At 44.8% G+C, this 17,922-nt stretch overlaps 1 protein-coding gene across 3 annotated transcripts in view; it reads right to left on the minus strand.

Moving 5' to 3' along the window:
* ACOT9 (acyl-CoA thioesterase 9) overlaps positions 1 to 17,922 on the minus strand; it is a 53,460-nt gene that overhangs the window by 12,627 nt on the left and 22,911 nt on the right. For all 3 annotated transcript variants that reach the window (XR_012515581.1, XM_003924092.3, XM_003924091.3), the window contains 4 exons: positions 17,235 to 17,318; positions 16,420 to 16,523; positions 6,380 to 6,453; positions 239 to 306 (listed from right to left, as the gene is read on the minus strand). Coding sequence is in view for 2 of the 3 variants with exons in the window: in XM_003924092.3 (XP_003924141.1) it covers positions 239 to 306; positions 6,380 to 6,453; positions 16,420 to 16,523; positions 17,235 to 17,318 (330 nt within the window). In the remaining variant the exon portion in view is untranslated. The remainder of the gene's footprint in view (positions 1 to 238; positions 307 to 6,379; positions 6,454 to 16,419; positions 16,524 to 17,234; positions 17,319 to 17,922) is intronic.

Consider the following 17,922-nt stretch of genomic DNA (forward strand, 5'->3'; position numbering starts at 1 on the left):
CCCAGCTACTTGGGAGGCTGAGGCAGGAAAATTGCTTGAACCCGGGAGGCAGAGGTTGCAGGGAGCCAAGATTGTAGCACTGTACTCCAGCCTGGCAACAGAGCAAGACTCCATCTCAAAAAAAAGAAAAAAGACATTTGACTGGTATGTAGAGCCCATATAAAATCTTAAGTTATCTTTTCTGCAGTATAATTAATGTGCTTTTAAAATTTATTTCATTATAAACAAATTATTGTACATTCTCCTTGTCTAAAGAGCTCCTCTTCCTCTGGGCTTTCAGGGATGAGTGGATTTACAAATGCCGGCCTAAAAAGAAGAAAAGAAAAGAATTTAAAATATGCTGTTATCTAATAAAACTCGAAGATGAACAATCACCCACTAGTTATAAAGAATCTGCTTTTCATTTTGGGTAGTGCTTACCCCTGCCTTACACATGAACACTAACAGTTAGGGAAGCCTTATGGTTACAGATAACTGCACACTAGAAAGTTCACATTATAAAGAGGATTCTGGCATTTGCCAAAATGTTTAACCTGATTCTAATCATGAGGAAACAATGAAATACAGGTTGTAGAACATTCTACAAGAAAACTGGCTTGGATTTTTGGTCAATTTTTGAAAGACAGCAAATGGGAGAAAGACTGTTCTAAAGAAGCAGGATTACCAAATGCAATATACAATTCTTGAGGGATTGGATCTGGAATCAGGGAGATAGCTATAAAAGACATTTTAGGGACAACTGGTGAAATCTGAATATGGATCACATATGAAATCATTGTATCTCTCTTAAATTTCTCGGATATAATAAAGGCAGTGAGGTTATGTAGAAATAGCTGGTTCTTAGGAAATACATGCTGAACTACTGATGGGTAAAGCAGTCTCAAACTTACCTTCCAATGATTCATGGGAAAAAAATATGTAAATGTGTGTATTTATAGAGAGGGCAAGAGAATAACACAAATACAATACAATTTAGGTGAAAGGCATGTTTGTTGCATTATTCTTTCTACTTTTCTGTAAGCATCAAATTTCTTGAAATAATAAGGGAAAAAGGATAATACTTCACTGCGGTAGAATCCAAACATTTGATGAAACAATGGAAACAAAAGATTTGAAACAGGCCCGGGGCATGGTGGCTCATGCCTATAATCCCAGCACTTTGGGAGGCCAAGGCAGGAAGATCACCTAAGGTCAGGAGTTCGAGACCAGCCTGACCAACGTGATGAAACCCTGTCTCCACTAAAAATACAAAAATTAGCCAGGCGGGGTGGCGGCCACCTGTAATCCCAGCTACCCAGGAGGCTAAGGCAGGAGAATCACCTGAACCCAGGAGGTGGAGGTTGCAGTGAGCCAAGATCGCATCACTGAACTCCAGCCACGGCAACAAGAGCAAAACTCTGTCTCAAAAACAAAAGAATCGAAACACCAGTTTGGAAAAGTGACATGCGTCAGCTGGAAGTGAAACTTGTAGCAGTGGCTTCAGTGCTTGAATAGAAGCCCCAGGCCAGTCACTGGCCACAGCAGGTCAGCTGGGGCTGGCAGGAAGGGCCAGACTAGATGGGTGTTATTCTTCCCTCAGATTACTAAGTGATCAACATATGTTTCTATCTTAACTTGGCTTTCCAAGTCAGCTTTCCATGCAGCAGAAAAGATTTTTCACTGCAGACTTCTAAATCAAGTTTCTAATACAAATGAGATTTTTCCACAGGCCCTGACTCTGTCCTGTGCAAAGAGCAATCCGTCCCATCCCAGCTCTACCCCTACAATTACTTTTTCTCAATTTGGATATCTTGGGTGTAACTGTTGTTAGAAACCAAGAATTCAATTTCAGAGAAAAAAGATTATGTAAACTAAGTTAAACTCTATACGGTTAAATTCGACTTGAAATGACCATATAAACCAGGCGTCCCCAAACTACGGCCCGTGGGCCGCATGCGGCCCCCTGAGGCCATTTATCTGGCCCCCCACCGCACTTCAGGAAGGGGCACCTCTTTCATTGGTGGTCAGTAAAAGGAGCACAGTATGTGGCGGCCCTCCAACGGTCTGAGGGACAGTGAACTGGCCCCCTGTGTAAAAAGTTTGGGGACGCCTGATATAAACTAATGAGGCTTCTGAGGCAGGGTCTTGCTCTGCTGCTCAGGCTGGAGTGCAGTGGTGCAACCTCATCTTACTGCAACCTCTGCTTCCTGGGTTAAAGCGATCTTCCCACCTCAGCCTCCCACATTGTCTGCAAGTACAGACGCATGCCTACCACAGCTGGCTAATTTTTTGTACTTTTAGTAGAGATTTCACCATGTTGCCCAGGCTGGTCTTGAACTCCCTAGCTCCAGCAATCTGCCTACCTCAGCCTCCCAAAGTGCTGGGATTACAGGGGTAAGCCACCACACCCAGCCCTCATGAGGCTTTTTCTTTATTTAAAATATCCTAGCTCTGTCCACTGAAAAGGCCTAGAAACAGTAACAAGTTAGTAACAATGTTCAGTTCCAGTGCCCATATTTTGATGTCTAAATACTGGTCCCCCTAAAAGAACCCCAGAACTACTCAGGGAAACGCTGACTCCAGGCCTGGGGCAGGAAATATGCAACATAAGCCCAAGACATCCTGTGCCAGAGAGCAGGAAGGTAGCAAAGAGATGGGGGAAAGGACGCAGGAGCCAGCTTAGAGGAGCCCCCACTGACCAAAGATGGCACACTCACAGAATCAAGAGAAAACAACGGCTGCAATTAATTGAAATGCATGTAATATATTGAAACCATGAATTCATAATGATACTTTCCTGGCAGGACACAGTGGCACATGCCTGTAATACCAGCAGTTTGGGAGGCCGAGGCGAGAGGATCACTTGAGCCCAGGATTTTGAGACCAGTCTGACCAACACGGCAAAAACCCCATCTCTACAAAAAATTTAAAAATTAGCTGGGCAGCTACTCAGAAAGCTGAGGCAGGAGAATCGCTTTAACTGGGAGATAGAGGTTGAAGCGAGCTGAGATCACACCACTGCACTACAGCCTGGGTAACGAGAGCGAAATTCCACCTCAAAAAAAAAAAAAAATTAGCTGGGCATGGTGGTATGCATCTGTGGTCCCAGCTACTCAGGAGGATGGGGCAGGAGGATTGCTTAAGCCTAAGAGGTCCAGGATGCAGTGAGCCATGTTCATGCCACTGCACTCCAGCCTGGACAGCAGAGCAAAACCTCATCTCAAAAAAAAAAAAACCGGCCGGGCGCGGTGGCTCACGCCTGTAATCCCAGCACTTTGGGAGGCCGAGGCGGGTGGATCACGAGGTCAAGAGATCGAGACCATCCTGGCCAACATGGTGAAACCCCGTCTCTACTAAAAATACAAAAATTAGCTGGGCATGGTGACGCACGCCTGTAGTCCCAGCTACTAGGGAGGCTGAGGCAGGAGAATTGCTTGAACCCAGGAGGCGGAGGTTGTGGTGAGCCGAGATCGCGCCATTGCACTCCAGCCTGGGTAACAAGAGCAAAACTCTGTCTCAAAAAAAAAAACAAAAAACAAAAAACAAAAAAACTGGGGCTGGGCACAGTGACTCATGCCTGTTATCTCAGCACTTTGGAAGGCCTAAGTGTGCAAATCACTTGAGGTCAGGAGTTCTAGACCAGCCTGACCACCATGGTGAAACTCTGTCTCTACTAAAAATACAAAACAAATTAGCCGAGCACAGTGGCGCGTACCTGTAGTCCCAACTACTTGGGAGGCTGAGGCAAGAGAATCTCTTGAACCCAGGAAACAGGCTGCAGTGAGCCGAGATAGCACCACTGCACTCCAGCCTGGGTGACTGAGCGAGACAGTTGTCTCAAACACACACACAGACAGAAAAACAAAAAATAAAATAAAATTTAAAAACATGATACTTGCCGGGCGCGGTGGCTCATGCCTGTAATCCCAGCACTTTGGGAAGCCGAGGCGGGTGGATCACGAGGTCAAGAGATCGAGAACATCCTGGTCAACATGGTGAAACCCCATCTCTACTAAAAATACAAAAAATTAGCTGGGCATGGTGGCGCGTGCCTGTAATCCCAGCTACTCAGGAGGCTGAGGCAGGAGAATTGCCTGAACCCAGGAGGCGGAGGTTGCGGTGAGCCGAGATCGTGCCACTGCACTCCAGCCTGGGTAACAAGAGCGAAACTCCGTCTCAAAAAAAAAAAAAAAAAAAACATGATACTTTTCTAAAAAGCCAAAAAACTGGGAAAAGCATGTCATCACTAGCTAGTGAACCAACTCCTTATTCTGAAAACAAGTAAATAAAAGACAGGAATGAAGCATGGATCCTAACTCTCCATTTCAAACCCAAATGCCCTAGTTGTTAGGAGAAAGCTCTGCTTTAGAGAACCCCAGCTAACAAATGTAGAAGGAATGACAAAATTTGAGAATTACTTGAAACCACCTAATGATAATGATCACAGCAATGATCAGCAGTGGACCTTGAAAGCACTGGAAAAGACTGCTGGGAAACTCAGCTACTTGCAGGATGACAAAGTACACCCCTGCAGACTGTTGCTGATAAGAAGAGGAAAAACTGAACTTCACAAAGGAGAGATTAGGGTGTCACTGCTTGAACCCACACACCAATCTGAGCATCACTGTGAGTGGGACAACCTTTACCTCCTGATATGACACAACGTGAGATACAACACAAGATATACGACATCACCTATGTAGTACTCTCACCATATACGCTCAACCCAAATCTAATACAAGGATTTAGATCTAACTTCAGGTGATAGAAATTACTAGGGATAGGGAAACAAGACCAACCAACCAACCAACAAACCACCCTGGGAAAGCAATAGGGCAAATCCAGAAAGCAGGACACTGTTTAGAACTACTACCCAGCCTCTCAACGAGTGAGAAAGAAACAATAAGGAGACTGTGAAGATTCAACTATTCTGGATTAAGACAGATTTAAGAGACTGCACAACTTGGCTGGGCGCGGTGGCTCACACCTATAATCCCAGCACTTTGGGAGGCTGAGGCGGGCAGATCACTTGAGTTCAGGAGTTCGATACCAGCTGGGCAACATGGTGAAACCCCATCTTTACTAAAAATACAAAAATTAGCTCAGTGTGGTGGCACATGCCTATAATCCCAGCTACTCAGGAGGCTGAGGCAGGAGAATCGCTTGAACCCAGGAGGTGGAGGTTGCAGTAAGCAGAGATGCGCCTGGCCAACAAAAGCAAAACTCCATCTAAAAATATATATATATATTCTCTTAAGTAACTACATTACTATTACCTGGTCTAACAAAAATAAGTCCTTAATATATTATAATATTCAGTTCATATCCAGTTTTCTCCAAATATATTTTGAATGATATATTTTTTCAAATCAGGATCCAAATATGATCCACACATTACATTTGACTTTTATGTTTGTAAGTCTGTTTTTTGTGTTTTTTTTTGGTAACAGCTTTATTGAGGTATAATTCAAATACCACACAATTCATCCATTGAAAGTGTACAATTTAATAGCTTTTAGTGTATTCACAGAGTTGTGCAATATCTTTTTTTTTTTTTTTTTGAGGTAGGTAGAGTCTTGCTCTGTCGCCCAGGATGGAGTACAGTGGCACGATCTTGGCACACTACAACCTCTGCCTCCCAGATTCAACCTCAGCCTCCCCAGTAGCTGGGACTATAGACACGTGCCACCATACCCAGCTAATTTTTGCATTTTTAGTAGAGACAGGATTTCACCATGTCAGCCAGGCTGGTCTTGAACTCCTGACTTCAAGTGATCCACCCGCCTCAGTCCCCCAAAGTGCTGGGATGCTGGGATTATAGGCACGAGCCACTACACACAGTCTGAGAATGTTCTCATTTTTTAAAAGATGCCTACACTAGGCCGGGCGCGGTGGCTCAAGCCTGTAATGCCAGCACTTTGGGAGGCTGAGGCGGGTGGATCATGAGGTCGAGAGATCGAGACCATCCTGGTCAACATGGTGAAACCTCGTCTCTACTAAAAATACAAAAACTTAGCTGGGCATGGTGGCACGTGCCTGTAATCCCAGCTACTCAGGAGGTTGAGGAAGGAGAATTGCTTGAACCCAGGAGGCGGAGGTTGCGGTGAGCCGAGATCACGCCATTGCACTCCAGCCTGGGTAACAAGAGCGAAACTCTGTCTCAAAAAAAAAAAAAAGATGCCTACACTAAAGTATTTAAGAGTAAAATGTCATTATGTCTGGGATTTACCTTAAAATATTATAAATTTTTTTAAACAAAAAACAGATGGAACAAAATGTTTCAATTAAAACTGTTAAGTCCAAGTGATAGGTATATAGACATTCGTTATAGTCTTCTCCCCAGTCTTATGTATCTTTGAAATCCTTTGAAATAAACAATTATGAAAAAAATACCAATTACCCTTTATTTTCAGAATCACGAGCCACCATTACAAATGTTGCATCCAAAACAGGACAAAATTCATCACCATGTAACTAAAGAACAAAGGAAAGAAAATGTACATATGAGAAATAGATTTTTTGGGAAGACCTACCACAATTCTAACAGACAGTATATATGCTTTGAGAAAGAATGAAATTGGCCAGGTGCAATGGCTCCCACCTGTAATTCCAGCACTTTAGGAGGTCGAGGTGGGAGGATCACTTAAGGCCAAGAATTTGAGACCAGCCTGGACAATATGCCAAAATCTAGTCTCTACCAAATAATACAAAAATTAGCAGGGTGTGGAGATGCATGAGTCTAATCCCAGCTGCTCAGGAGACTGAGGCATGAGAATTGCTTGAACCTAGGAGGCTAAGGTTGCAGTGAGCTGAGATCGCAGGTCTCTGATCAGAAAAAAAAAAAAAGAGAGAGAGAGAGAGAAAGCCTGAAATTGGAAAAAGAGGAGAAGCATGCTCATTAACCACCATATGCGGCCAGGCACAGTGGCTCATGCCTGTAATCCCAACACTTTGGGAGGCCAAGGCGGGCAGACCAGGAGGTCAGAAAACCATCCTGGCCAACATGGTGAAACCTCGTCTCTACTAAAAATACAAAAATTAGCCGGGCCTGGTGGTGGGCGCCTGTATTCCCAGCTACTTGGGAGGCTAAGGCAGGAGAATTTCTTGAACCCAGGAGGCAGAGGTTGCAGTGAACCAAGATCTCACCATTGCATTCCAGCCTCGGTAACAGAGCGAGACTGTCTAAAAAAAACAAAAACAAAAAACAAAAAACCACAAAAACCACCACCTGCTAAGGGCCTACCTTAAGCCAGGCACAGCACTGGGCTCTGGGAATGGCAGGATGACAAAGGAGGCTGTGGCCTAGCAGAGGAGAAAAATACCTCAAAGCCCAAACAGGGGGCTGGGCACAGTGCCCCACGCCGATAATCCCAGCATTTTGAGAGGGCAAGATGGGAGGATCACCTGAGACCAGGAGTGTGAGATCAGCCGAGGCAACACAGCGAGATCCAGTCTAACTAAAACTTAAAATTAAAAAATTAGCCAGGCATGGTGATGCATGCCTGTAGTCCCAGCTAGCTGGAAGGCTGAGGTAGGAGGATCCCTTGATCCCAGGAGCTCGAGGATATACTGAGCTATGATCACGCCCCTGCACTGTAGTCTAGATGACAGAAAACATCCCATCTCTAAAATAAAACAAAAGAAACAAACGCAAACAGTACACAGCGTGAGATGGGCTGCCAGCATGGAATTGAGAACTGTGCAATACTGGGACCCAAAGGCAAGGTTCACAGAGGGTATCATCAGCATTTAATTTACCTGCTTGCCTCAGAATCTGAGCTTTCTGCAGGGTCTACCTGTCCTCCTGATGGCACACGTACCCAGGTGGACCTCCCACCATGATCACAAACACTAGTATCTTCCAGAGACCTGTTTCTCTTTTTCTTCCCCCAGGAAGAGGGTCTCACTCAGTCACCCAGGTTGGAGTACAGTGAGTGGCACGATCATGTCTCACTGCAGCCTCGACCTTGTAGGCTCAAGCAATCCTCCTACCTCAGCCTCCCAAGTAACTGAGGCCATGGGCACGCACTACCACACCCAGCTCATTTTTGTAGAGATGGGGTTTGGCCACGTTGCCCAGGCTGGTCTTGAACTCTTGAGCTCAAGTAATCTGCCAGCCTCAGCATCCGAAAGTGCTGGGATTACAGGCACGAGCCACCATGCCTGGCCCTTAAGATGTTTCTTTATCCCCTGGAAGTCTGTACTTCCAGGAAAGTCATACCATAAAGTAATGACAGAGCTATTTATAACCTGAAAGTATATTCAGTTCCCTCCTCAACAAATGATATAAGTCTCATCACTACTGCCTAATCAGGCCCTTAACACCTTCCCCCTCAATTTCAGGAATGGTCTTACCAGTCTCATTATGCCTCTGCCCTATTCAAATCTTTCAACAGTTCCTCCTTTCTTACACCAGCACCTGGGCTAATCCTGTTAGTGCAGCATATAAAGTCCTCCACAACAGAGCTCAGGATTCCTCTTCAGTCATTCACCAAACACTGTGCTCATACCTGTACCTTTTTCTCTAGCCACAGTCAACAACTGAGAGGTCCTGAGATAGAGCAGACTATTGACTGCCTCCTGTCTAGGTGTCTTTCTTTACCTGATGCTTTCCTCAGCAGCCTCATTCTTCAGACACTCCTCCCTGCCCCAGCCCGATTCCCCAGGTCAACTTTATCTTGCCCTCCTCCATTCAGCCCCCCTTAATAGAAAGAGAGTCCTCTTGTCCAGGCATGGCGGCTCAGGCCTATAATCCCAGCACTTTGGGAGGCTGAGGCAGGTGGATCACCTGAGATCAGGAGTTTGAGACCTGCCTGACCAACATGGAGAAACCCCGTCTCTACTAAAAATACAAAAAGTTAGCCAGGCTTGGCTAATGCCTGTAATCCCAGCTATTCAGGAGGCTGAGGCAGGAGAATTGCTTGAACCCGGGAGGTGGAGGTTGCAGTGAGCCAAGATCGCACCATCATACTCCAGCCTGGGCAACAAGAGTGAAACTCTGTCCCCCCCCAAAAAAAGGAAAGAAATGGAGTCCTCTCTTGACAGTGGTTCTCAATGTAAGAGAGGCAGATATCACAATGATGGGGGGCATTTGAAAAATATAGAGTAGTTTTGGTTGTCATACAACTTGAGGGGCATTACTGTGGAGGGCAGTAACCAGAGAGCTAAATACCTCACAATGCAGGGGACAGGCCTGCAGAACAAAGAATGTTCCCACAAGAAATGCCAACGGTGTCCCTGTTGAAAAATACTGCATAACAATATACTGTATCATACTCATTTGTGTTTTTTTGGTTTATTTACTCTGCACTGTCTGTTAATTCCTTCAGCCATACTCATTTGTTAATGTGGCTATCTTCCTACCGCACCATGAGCTCCTGGAAGACAAAGACCATTTTCCTTCAGTTATATCCCTAGTATTTAGCACAAAGACTGGCAGAAGGCAGATACCTGATCAACGCTTGCCAATGAAGGAGGCAGGTTCTAGGCACTCCAAGAGAATGGAACTCTATCTGTTCTGCTCACTGCTGTATGCCTAACACAGGACAGCACTCAATAAATGACTGCTAAATGAATGGATGTCAGAAAGTGAGCTAGGTGACTCAAATCCAGGTCTTTTATTGTTGAGGGGTACAGTCCACAGTGGGAGAGAAAAGACATGTTCACACAGTGCTCTGCAGGAGACTAGCAGGTTCCAGGAGAGCGAGTCAGAGGCGGTATTGAGGGAGGGGCCTAGGGAAGGAACAGGTGTTACACGCTGGGAGGATAAGGAAAGCGATCGAGCATGAAGTTATCCTGGAGCACAGGGGAATGTGGATAGAGAGCCAGAGCACAAGCATGTCAGGCAAAGGAAAAGGCACAAGCAATTATACTCATTCACTCACTCCCAGTTGAATATCCCTTATCCAAAATGCTTGGGACCAGAAGTGTTCTGTATTTCAGACTATGTTGGATTCTGGCTGTTTGGATTTGCAGTGTTTGCATTACTTACAGGTTGAACATTCCAAACCCAGTGAGCATTTCCTTTGAGCATCATGACAGTGGTCAAAAAGTCTGATTTTGGAGCATTTTGGATTTCACCATTGCAATGCTCAACCTATATTTAAATTATGGTTTACTATCTATCATGAACAGTCACTACTGCCAAGCACTAGAATGCAAAGATGCATAGCTCACTATTCTTCGGAAGCTTGATGGCCAGTGGTGAGCATTAAGAGGGTAAATAGCCGGGCGTGGTGGCTCAAGCCTGTAATCCCAGCACTTTGGGAGGCCGAGGCGGGTGGATCACAAGGTCGAGAGTTCGAGACCATCCTGGTCGACATGGTGAAACCCCGTCTCTACTAAAAATACAAAAAATCAGCTGGGCATGGTGGCGTGTGCCTGTAATCCCAGCTACTGAGGAGGCTGAGGCAGAAGAATTGCCTGAACCCAGGAGGCGGAGGTTGCGGTGAGCCGAGATCGCGCCATTGCACTCCAGCCTGGATAACAAGAGCGAAACTCCGTCTCAAAAAAAAAAAAAAAAAAAAAAAAAGAAGCAGGTATATAAGGCTGGGAGAGGTGGCACATGCCTGTAATCCCAGCACTTTGGGAGGCCGAGGCGGGCGGAGCGTGAGGTCAAGAGATTGAGACCATCCTGGCCAACATGGTGAAACCCCATCTCTACTAAAAAATACAAAAATTAGCTGGGCGTGGTGGCACGCGCCTGTAGTCCCAGCTACTCAGGAAGCTGTGGCAGGAGAATGGCTTGAACCCGGGAGGCAGAGGTTGCAGTAAGCCTAGATCACACCACTGCACTCCAGTCTGGCGCCTGGCGACAGAGTGAGACTCTGCCTCAAAAAATAAATAAATAAATAAATAAGGCATATAAATGATTAGTGAAAGGGAATACAGTGGGAAAGGTAGGCTGGGCTAGTTTATAAAGCCCCTTGGGCTCCAATTAATCAAAGGAGTTTTTGGGTTTTGTTTGAGATGGGGTCTCATTCTGTCACCCAAGTTGGATTACAGCGACGTGATCTCAGCTCACTGCAACCTCCACCTCCTGGCCTCAAGCTATCCTCTCACCTCAGCCTCCCAAGTAGCTGGGATCACAGGCACATGCCACCACAACCAGCTAATTTTTTATACTTTTTGCAGAGATGGGGTTTCACCATGTTGCTCAGGCTGGTCTTGAACTCCTAAGCTCAGGAGATCCACCTGCCTCAGCCTCCCAAAATGCTGGGATTGCAGCCGTGAGCCACTCTGCCTGGCCCAGTCAAAGGAGTTTAGACTTTAATCCAAAGATAATGAATAGTCACTGAAGGTTTTTGAGAAGGGAAGTGACCGGATTCAAGATCAGCTTTGGAAGACTTATGTGGTAAAAATGTGCAACATTAACAGAGAGAGGTCAGGTTGGAGAAAGGCAGATTAATTAAAAGACCATCAAGGCGCTCACACAAGAAGCAGTGAGGACTTGAATAAAACACAGGGCCACAAGGATATGGGGAGAAAGAATTCTGGTGAGTTGCTGTGGGTGATGAATTTGCAAGACCTGGCAAAAGGCTGCATGGGAAAGGGAAAAAGCAAAGCTGTCACAAAGGTTTGGAGCTGGAGGATCCAGGAGGCTGGCAAAGGGGAGAGTGGAAGAGGATCAGGATTGGAGCCATTCAGTTTGGAACGTACTGTTTCTTGGAACTTGAGGTAGCAACAGCACGTCTAGGTGGAGAAATACAAGAAGCACTCAGAAAAGTGGCTCAAAAGGTCAAGCGCAGAATAAAAATTTGAGGCCGCCTCAACAGTATTTATATTAGCATTATAGCCAGTCCGGGAGTGGTGGCCTACACCTGTAATCCCAGCACTTTGGGAGGCAGAGGCGGGCAGATCACTTGAGGTCAGAAGTTCGAGACCAGCCTGGCCAACAGGGTGAAACCCCATCTCTACTAAAAATACAAATATTAGCCAGGCGTGGTGGGCAACTGTAATCCCAGCTACTAGGGAGGCTGGGATTCAAGCATAAGAATCGCTTGAACCCGGGAGGCAGAGGCTGCTGTGAGCCGAGATCACGACACTGCACTCCAGCCTGGGCAACAGAGTGAGACCCTGTCTCAAAAAAAAAAAAAAAAAAAAAGCATTGCCAACAGTGGTTACTCTGTGATAGACACTACCAAGTACTTCACATGAATGGGTTTTTTTCCAAATTTCTCTTATCATATCATATAACACAGTACTCTTGTTACTATTTTCTTGTTACATTTGAGAAAACAGAGGCTCAGAGAAGGGGTTTACCCAGAGCTGGGATTAGAACCTAAATCTATATAAACCAGAGGCAGAGTGCTTATCCACACACCACCTCTCTGGAATAAAAAGGATCACTCAAGTCATCCATTATTAGTCAAATAGCCAGCGAATAATGCAAATTTAAAACAGAATTATTTGTCTGACACTGATTTCCACTGGTTCTCTCTCAATAATTCTTGTATCTCTTTTTCAACCTATTTCTCCAAGATTCCCTAAAAGGCAGGTCCTATGCCAGGAATCTGCTGTGCATGCCACTGAGGAGACTAGGAATTAACCAAGAATACTTTTATTTATTTATTTATTTTTTGAGACAGAGTCTTGCTTTCACCCAGGCTGGAGTGCAGTAGCACGATCTTAGCTTACTGCAACCTCCACCTCCTGGGTTCAAGCAATTCTCCTGCCTCAGCCTCCTAAGTAGCTGGGACTACAGGCACATGCCACCAACTAATATTTTGTACTTTTAGTAGAGACAGGGTTTCACCAGGTTAGCCAGGATGGTTTCAATCTCCTGACCTCATGATCCACCCTCCTCGGCCTCCCAAAGTGCTGGGATTACAGGCATGAGCCACGGCGCCCAGTCACCAAGAATATTTTTTAAAAGACTGTAGGCAGGTCATAGCAGCATCCCAGCAATGTTTTGTTTTTAAAACAGTATTACTGGCTGGGCATGGTGGCTCATGCCTGTAAATCCTAGCACTTTGGGAGGCCAGGGTGGGTGGATGGCTTGAGTCCAGGAGTTCAAGACCAGTCTGGGCAACATGGTGAAACCCCGTCTCTATTAAAAACACAAAAATTATCCAGGCATGGTGACACACACCTGTAGTCCTAGCTACTGGGGAGGCTGAAGCATGAAAATCACTTGAACCCTGAGAGGCGGGGGTTGCAGCAAGCTGAGACCGTGCTACTGCACTCCAGCCTGGGCGACAGAGTGAGACTGTCTCAAAAAAAACAAACAAAATAAAGCAGTATTACTGTCAGTTCCATCAACATGGGAATTGAAGGATTCACTCACTTGCATATAGTACTGAATTTAAAAATGTCTATTTTGACAAATAACCACTACAGAGCTAGCTTCAGACGTTTTCTGAAAGTGTGAAAGTTTTTCTCACCAAAACGTGAAATGCTTCATCATTCCACAGCAGGGAAAAATGCATCTGAATAATAGGTCTACTGCAGTGGCCCCCGACCTTTCTTGCACCAGGGATCAGTTACGTGGAAGACAGTTTTTCCACGGACTGCGGTGGAGTTGAGGGGTGGTTTGGGGATGAAACTGCTCCACCTCAGATCATCAGGCACTAGATTCTCATAAGGAATGTGCAACCTAGATCCCTCATATATGGACCTCACAAGAGGGTTTGAGAATCTAATGCTGCTGCTGATCTGACAGGAAGCAGAGCTCAGGCGGTAACTCTCACTGGCCCATGGCTCACCTCCTGCTATGCAGCCCATGGCCCGGTGTTTGGGGGCCCCTGGTCTACAGAATACTCTGACATAACAGAATAAGTCATTCTTAAATAAGTTTTCCATAATAGGCAGGTCACAGTGGCTCATGTCTATAATCCCAGCACTTTGGGAGCCCGAGGTGGGTGAATCATGAGGTCAGAAGATCGAGACCATCCTGGCTAACACAGTAAAACCCTGTCTCTACTAAAAATACAAAAAATTAGCCGGGCATGGTGGCACATGCCTGTAATCCCAGCTACTCAGGAGGCTGGGACAAGAGAATGGCTTGAGCCGGGCGCGGTGGATCAAGCCTGTAATCCCAGCACTTTGGGAGGCCGAGGCGGGTGGATCACGAGGTCGAGAGACCGAGACCATCCTGGTCAACATGGTGAAACCCTGTCTCTACTAAAAATACAAAAAAGATTAGCTGGGCATGGTGGCTCGTGCCTGTAATCCCAGCTACTCAGGAGGCTGAGGCAGGAGAATTGCCTGAACCCAGGAGGCGGAGGTTGCGGTGAGCCGAGATCGTGCCATTGCACTCCAGCCTGGGTAACAAGAGCAAAACTCCGTCTCAAAAAAAAAAAAAAAAAAAAAAAAAAAAGAGAATGGCTTGAACTCAGGAGGCAGAGGTTGCAGTGAGCCAAGATTGTGCCACTGTACCCAGCCCAGGCAACAGAGCAAGACTTTTGTCTCAATAAAAAAAAAAAGCTTTCCACAACGAAATCTTGGACATACACCAAATCATTTATTTCTGTGTACAGTACTTTTTCTGTCAAATTTCTTCATTTGTTTGTAATAGCTCTTCTAAGTTTTACTCGTCAGATGGGCTGTTCCTAACTACTGCAATAGCCCAAATGACTGTTAAGGGTCCAACTGTGTTCCCCCAAAAGACATGGAAATCCTAACCCCCATAAATATGAATGTGACTTTATTTGGAAATCAGGTCGTTGCAGACATAATTAGGTAAGATGAGGTCACACTGGAGTAGGGTGTGTCCTTAATCCATTATGATTAGCAGCATCCTGACAAGAAGAGACACAGAGACACATGAGAGAGCACCACGTGATGCCAGAGGCAGAGACTGAATGAAGTGCTACAGCTGCAAGCCAGGGAATGCCAGGGATTGCCAGCAAACCACCAGAAACAAGAAACAGACAAGGAAGCCTTCTCTCTTACAAATTTTAGAAGGAGCATGGCTCTGCTGACACCTCGATTTTGGATTAGTAGCCTCCAAACTGTGAGTCAATACATGTTCTGCTTTTATGCCACCATTTGATGGTACTTTGTGGTACCACTGTCCCTTGGAATTCACATGGGATTGGTTCCTAAACTCCCCACCACCACCTGCCAATATCAAAATCCACAAATGCTCAACTCCCCTATATAAAAAAGTGTCATATTTATGTAAGACCTATGCACCTTCTCCTGTATAGTTTAAATCATCTCTGGATTACTTATAATACCTAATACAATATAAATGCCATATATTGTTGTTATAAGGCCAGCTATGGTGGCTCATGCCTGTAATCCCAGCACTTTGGGAGGCCAAGACTGGAGGATCACATGGGGCCAGAAGTTCAAGACCAGCCTGGGCAACATGGTGAAACTTCATCTCTATTTCTCTATTTTTAATTTTTTTTTAAGATGAGTCCCACTCTGTTGCCCAGGCTGTAGTACAGTGGCGCAATCTCAGTTTACTGTAACCTCCACCTCCCAGGTTCAAGCAATTCTCATCCCTCAGCCTCCTAAGTAGCTGGGATTACAAGCATGTACCACCAAACCTGCCTACTTTTTGTATTTTTTTAATACAAACAGGGTTTCACTATGTTGGCCAGGCTGATCTCAAACTCCCGGTCTCAAGTGATTGGCTCACCTCCGCCTCCCCTCCGCCTCCCCTCGTGCTGGGATTACAGGCATGAGCTACCACATCCAGCCCTGTCTCTATATTTTTTTTAATGGTTATTATACTATATTGTGTTTTATTTGTATTAATTTTCATTGTTTTTTTCCAAACATTTTCAATCCATAGTTGGTTGAATCTGTGGATATGAAACCCATGGACACAGAGGGCCAACTGCACAACAGTCCTGGGAAATGAATACAGTAATCAATTCCATTCATTCCTCCCATAACACAGACTTCTGTGAAATTCTCCTGGGCAGAAGCAGAAATAAACACCTTAACATGGAGCTGTATATGATTAGAAAGTAATAAATATTGAACACCAAATAGTACATCAGGCTTTGCCCATAAGGAGGATATTAATAACCCACCATCTGTATGACATAGCTTTCAATTTTTATTTATTTATTTTTGACATGGAGTCTTGCTCTGTCACCCAGACTAGAGTGCAGTGGCATGATCTCAGCTCACTGCAACCTCCATCTCCTGGGTTCAAGCGATTTTCCTGCCTCAGCCTCCCAAGTAGCTAGGATTTACAGGCATCTGCCAACACGCCCAGCTAATTTTTTTTATTTTTAGTAGAGACAGGGTTTCACCATCTTGACCAGGCTGGTCTCAAACTCCAGACCTCATGATCCACCCACCTTGGCCTCCCAAAGTGCTGAGATTACAGGCATGAGCTATCGTGTCCAGCCTTCAATTGTTTTTCTAGAAGCAGTGAGTGGCATACCTGTCTACGGATACATAGGTAAATAAGCTTTTCTTGCATGGAGGCTAGCTGGTTTTACTTAAACAGTGGACAATCTTCAGGTGCATACCTACCTGGAACATTTGCATCTTCGCTTCCATGGATGTCTTCCCAACCCAGCTAACATGGCCACTGAACTTAATGTCCTGTTCTGGGCTCAAGCTCTTCTTACACATATCTGCAAAACGGAAGTCAATCAGGGTCCAATACACACTAAAACTTTTCTGTTCTGTAAATGGACAATTCGAAATTATGGCAAATTCCACTACACTTCTTTTTTGTCTTGAAAACTAAGAACTTTTTTGACACACAGAAGAAATCTAAGATAACTTTTTTGACACACAGAAGAAATTTTTTTTTCAAAAATCTGTGTTTTTCAAAAATATAAAGTAAAAAATAAAAATAAATAAAACTGGAATCATGCAAAACTCTTCCACCTAATTATAATAAATATCTTGGTATATAGCATTCTAGACATTTTCATGTGCATATATACATTAAAATTCCCCATAAAGGGCCGGGCTCAGTGGCTCATGCCTGTAACCCCAGCACTTTGGGAGGCAGAGGTGGCTGGATCATCTGAGGTCAGGCGTTCAAGACCAGCCTGGCTGACATGGTGAAACCCTGTTTCTACTAAAAATACAAAAATTAGCTGGGTGTGGTGGCATAGCCTGCAATCCCAGCTACTCAGGAGGCTGAGGCAGGAGAACTGCTTGAACCCAGGAGGTGGTGGCTGCAGTGAGCCAAGATCGAGCCATTGAACTCCAGCCTAGGCAATAAGAGCAAAACTCCATCTAGAAAAAAAAAAAGAAGAGTACTTCCAGTAATCTCAATAATATCTCGCAATTACTAAGAATTCTAAGTATGCACAGAAAATGATATGACTTACCAATCTTATCCACCAGGGCCGTAACTATGGATAAAGGAGACATCTTGGCTGAATGGATTTTGTTGTGCATGTAACAAATAAGAACTGCAGGAAAACAGGAGAGTACCAAATTTCAAAAAAGGCAGAATTATTTCCCAACATTTAAAATGTACTCCCTGATTAATTCAAGAAAGATGTTCAGGAAAAATAAAAATAAAAATAAAAAAAATAAAATAAAATTTACTCCCTGAAATCCATGAAAAGTCTTGTCTCATTTTGAGGACCCAGCCCCCAATATTGCATTGATGATCTTATCCTAGGACCAAAGACTTTTATAAATGGGAGGATTTGGGAGATCCTCCAATCTGACCGCCCCCTCAATTTTAAGATTTGGTGAAGAAAATAAAGCCCAAAGCAAGCCCAGAGCCACCAGGTGGCTTGTTACCGCTGCACACAGACTCAATGCCCAAATCAGAATAAGGACTCAGCACACGAGTCTGACAGTATCAAACATCTTCTGGAAAGAGAAACAAATCACAAGGACTTGGCTACCTGTTTTGCCCTTGGCTCTGTCCTAATTAATCATGAAACAATTATTTCACTCAGTGACCCCTCCTTCCCCATAACACCCTTGGCTCCTATACCACCCTGTGGTTATCTGTATATTTTCCATATTTTAACAAGTATTTATGTGTGCCAAGCATGGTTC

The sequence above is a fragment of the Saimiri boliviensis genome, chromosome X (genome assembly GCF_048565385.1).
Source record: "Saimiri boliviensis isolate mSaiBol1 chromosome X, mSaiBol1.pri, whole genome shotgun sequence".
Taxonomy (NCBI): Eukaryota; Metazoa; Chordata; class Mammalia; order Primates; family Cebidae; genus Saimiri; species Saimiri boliviensis.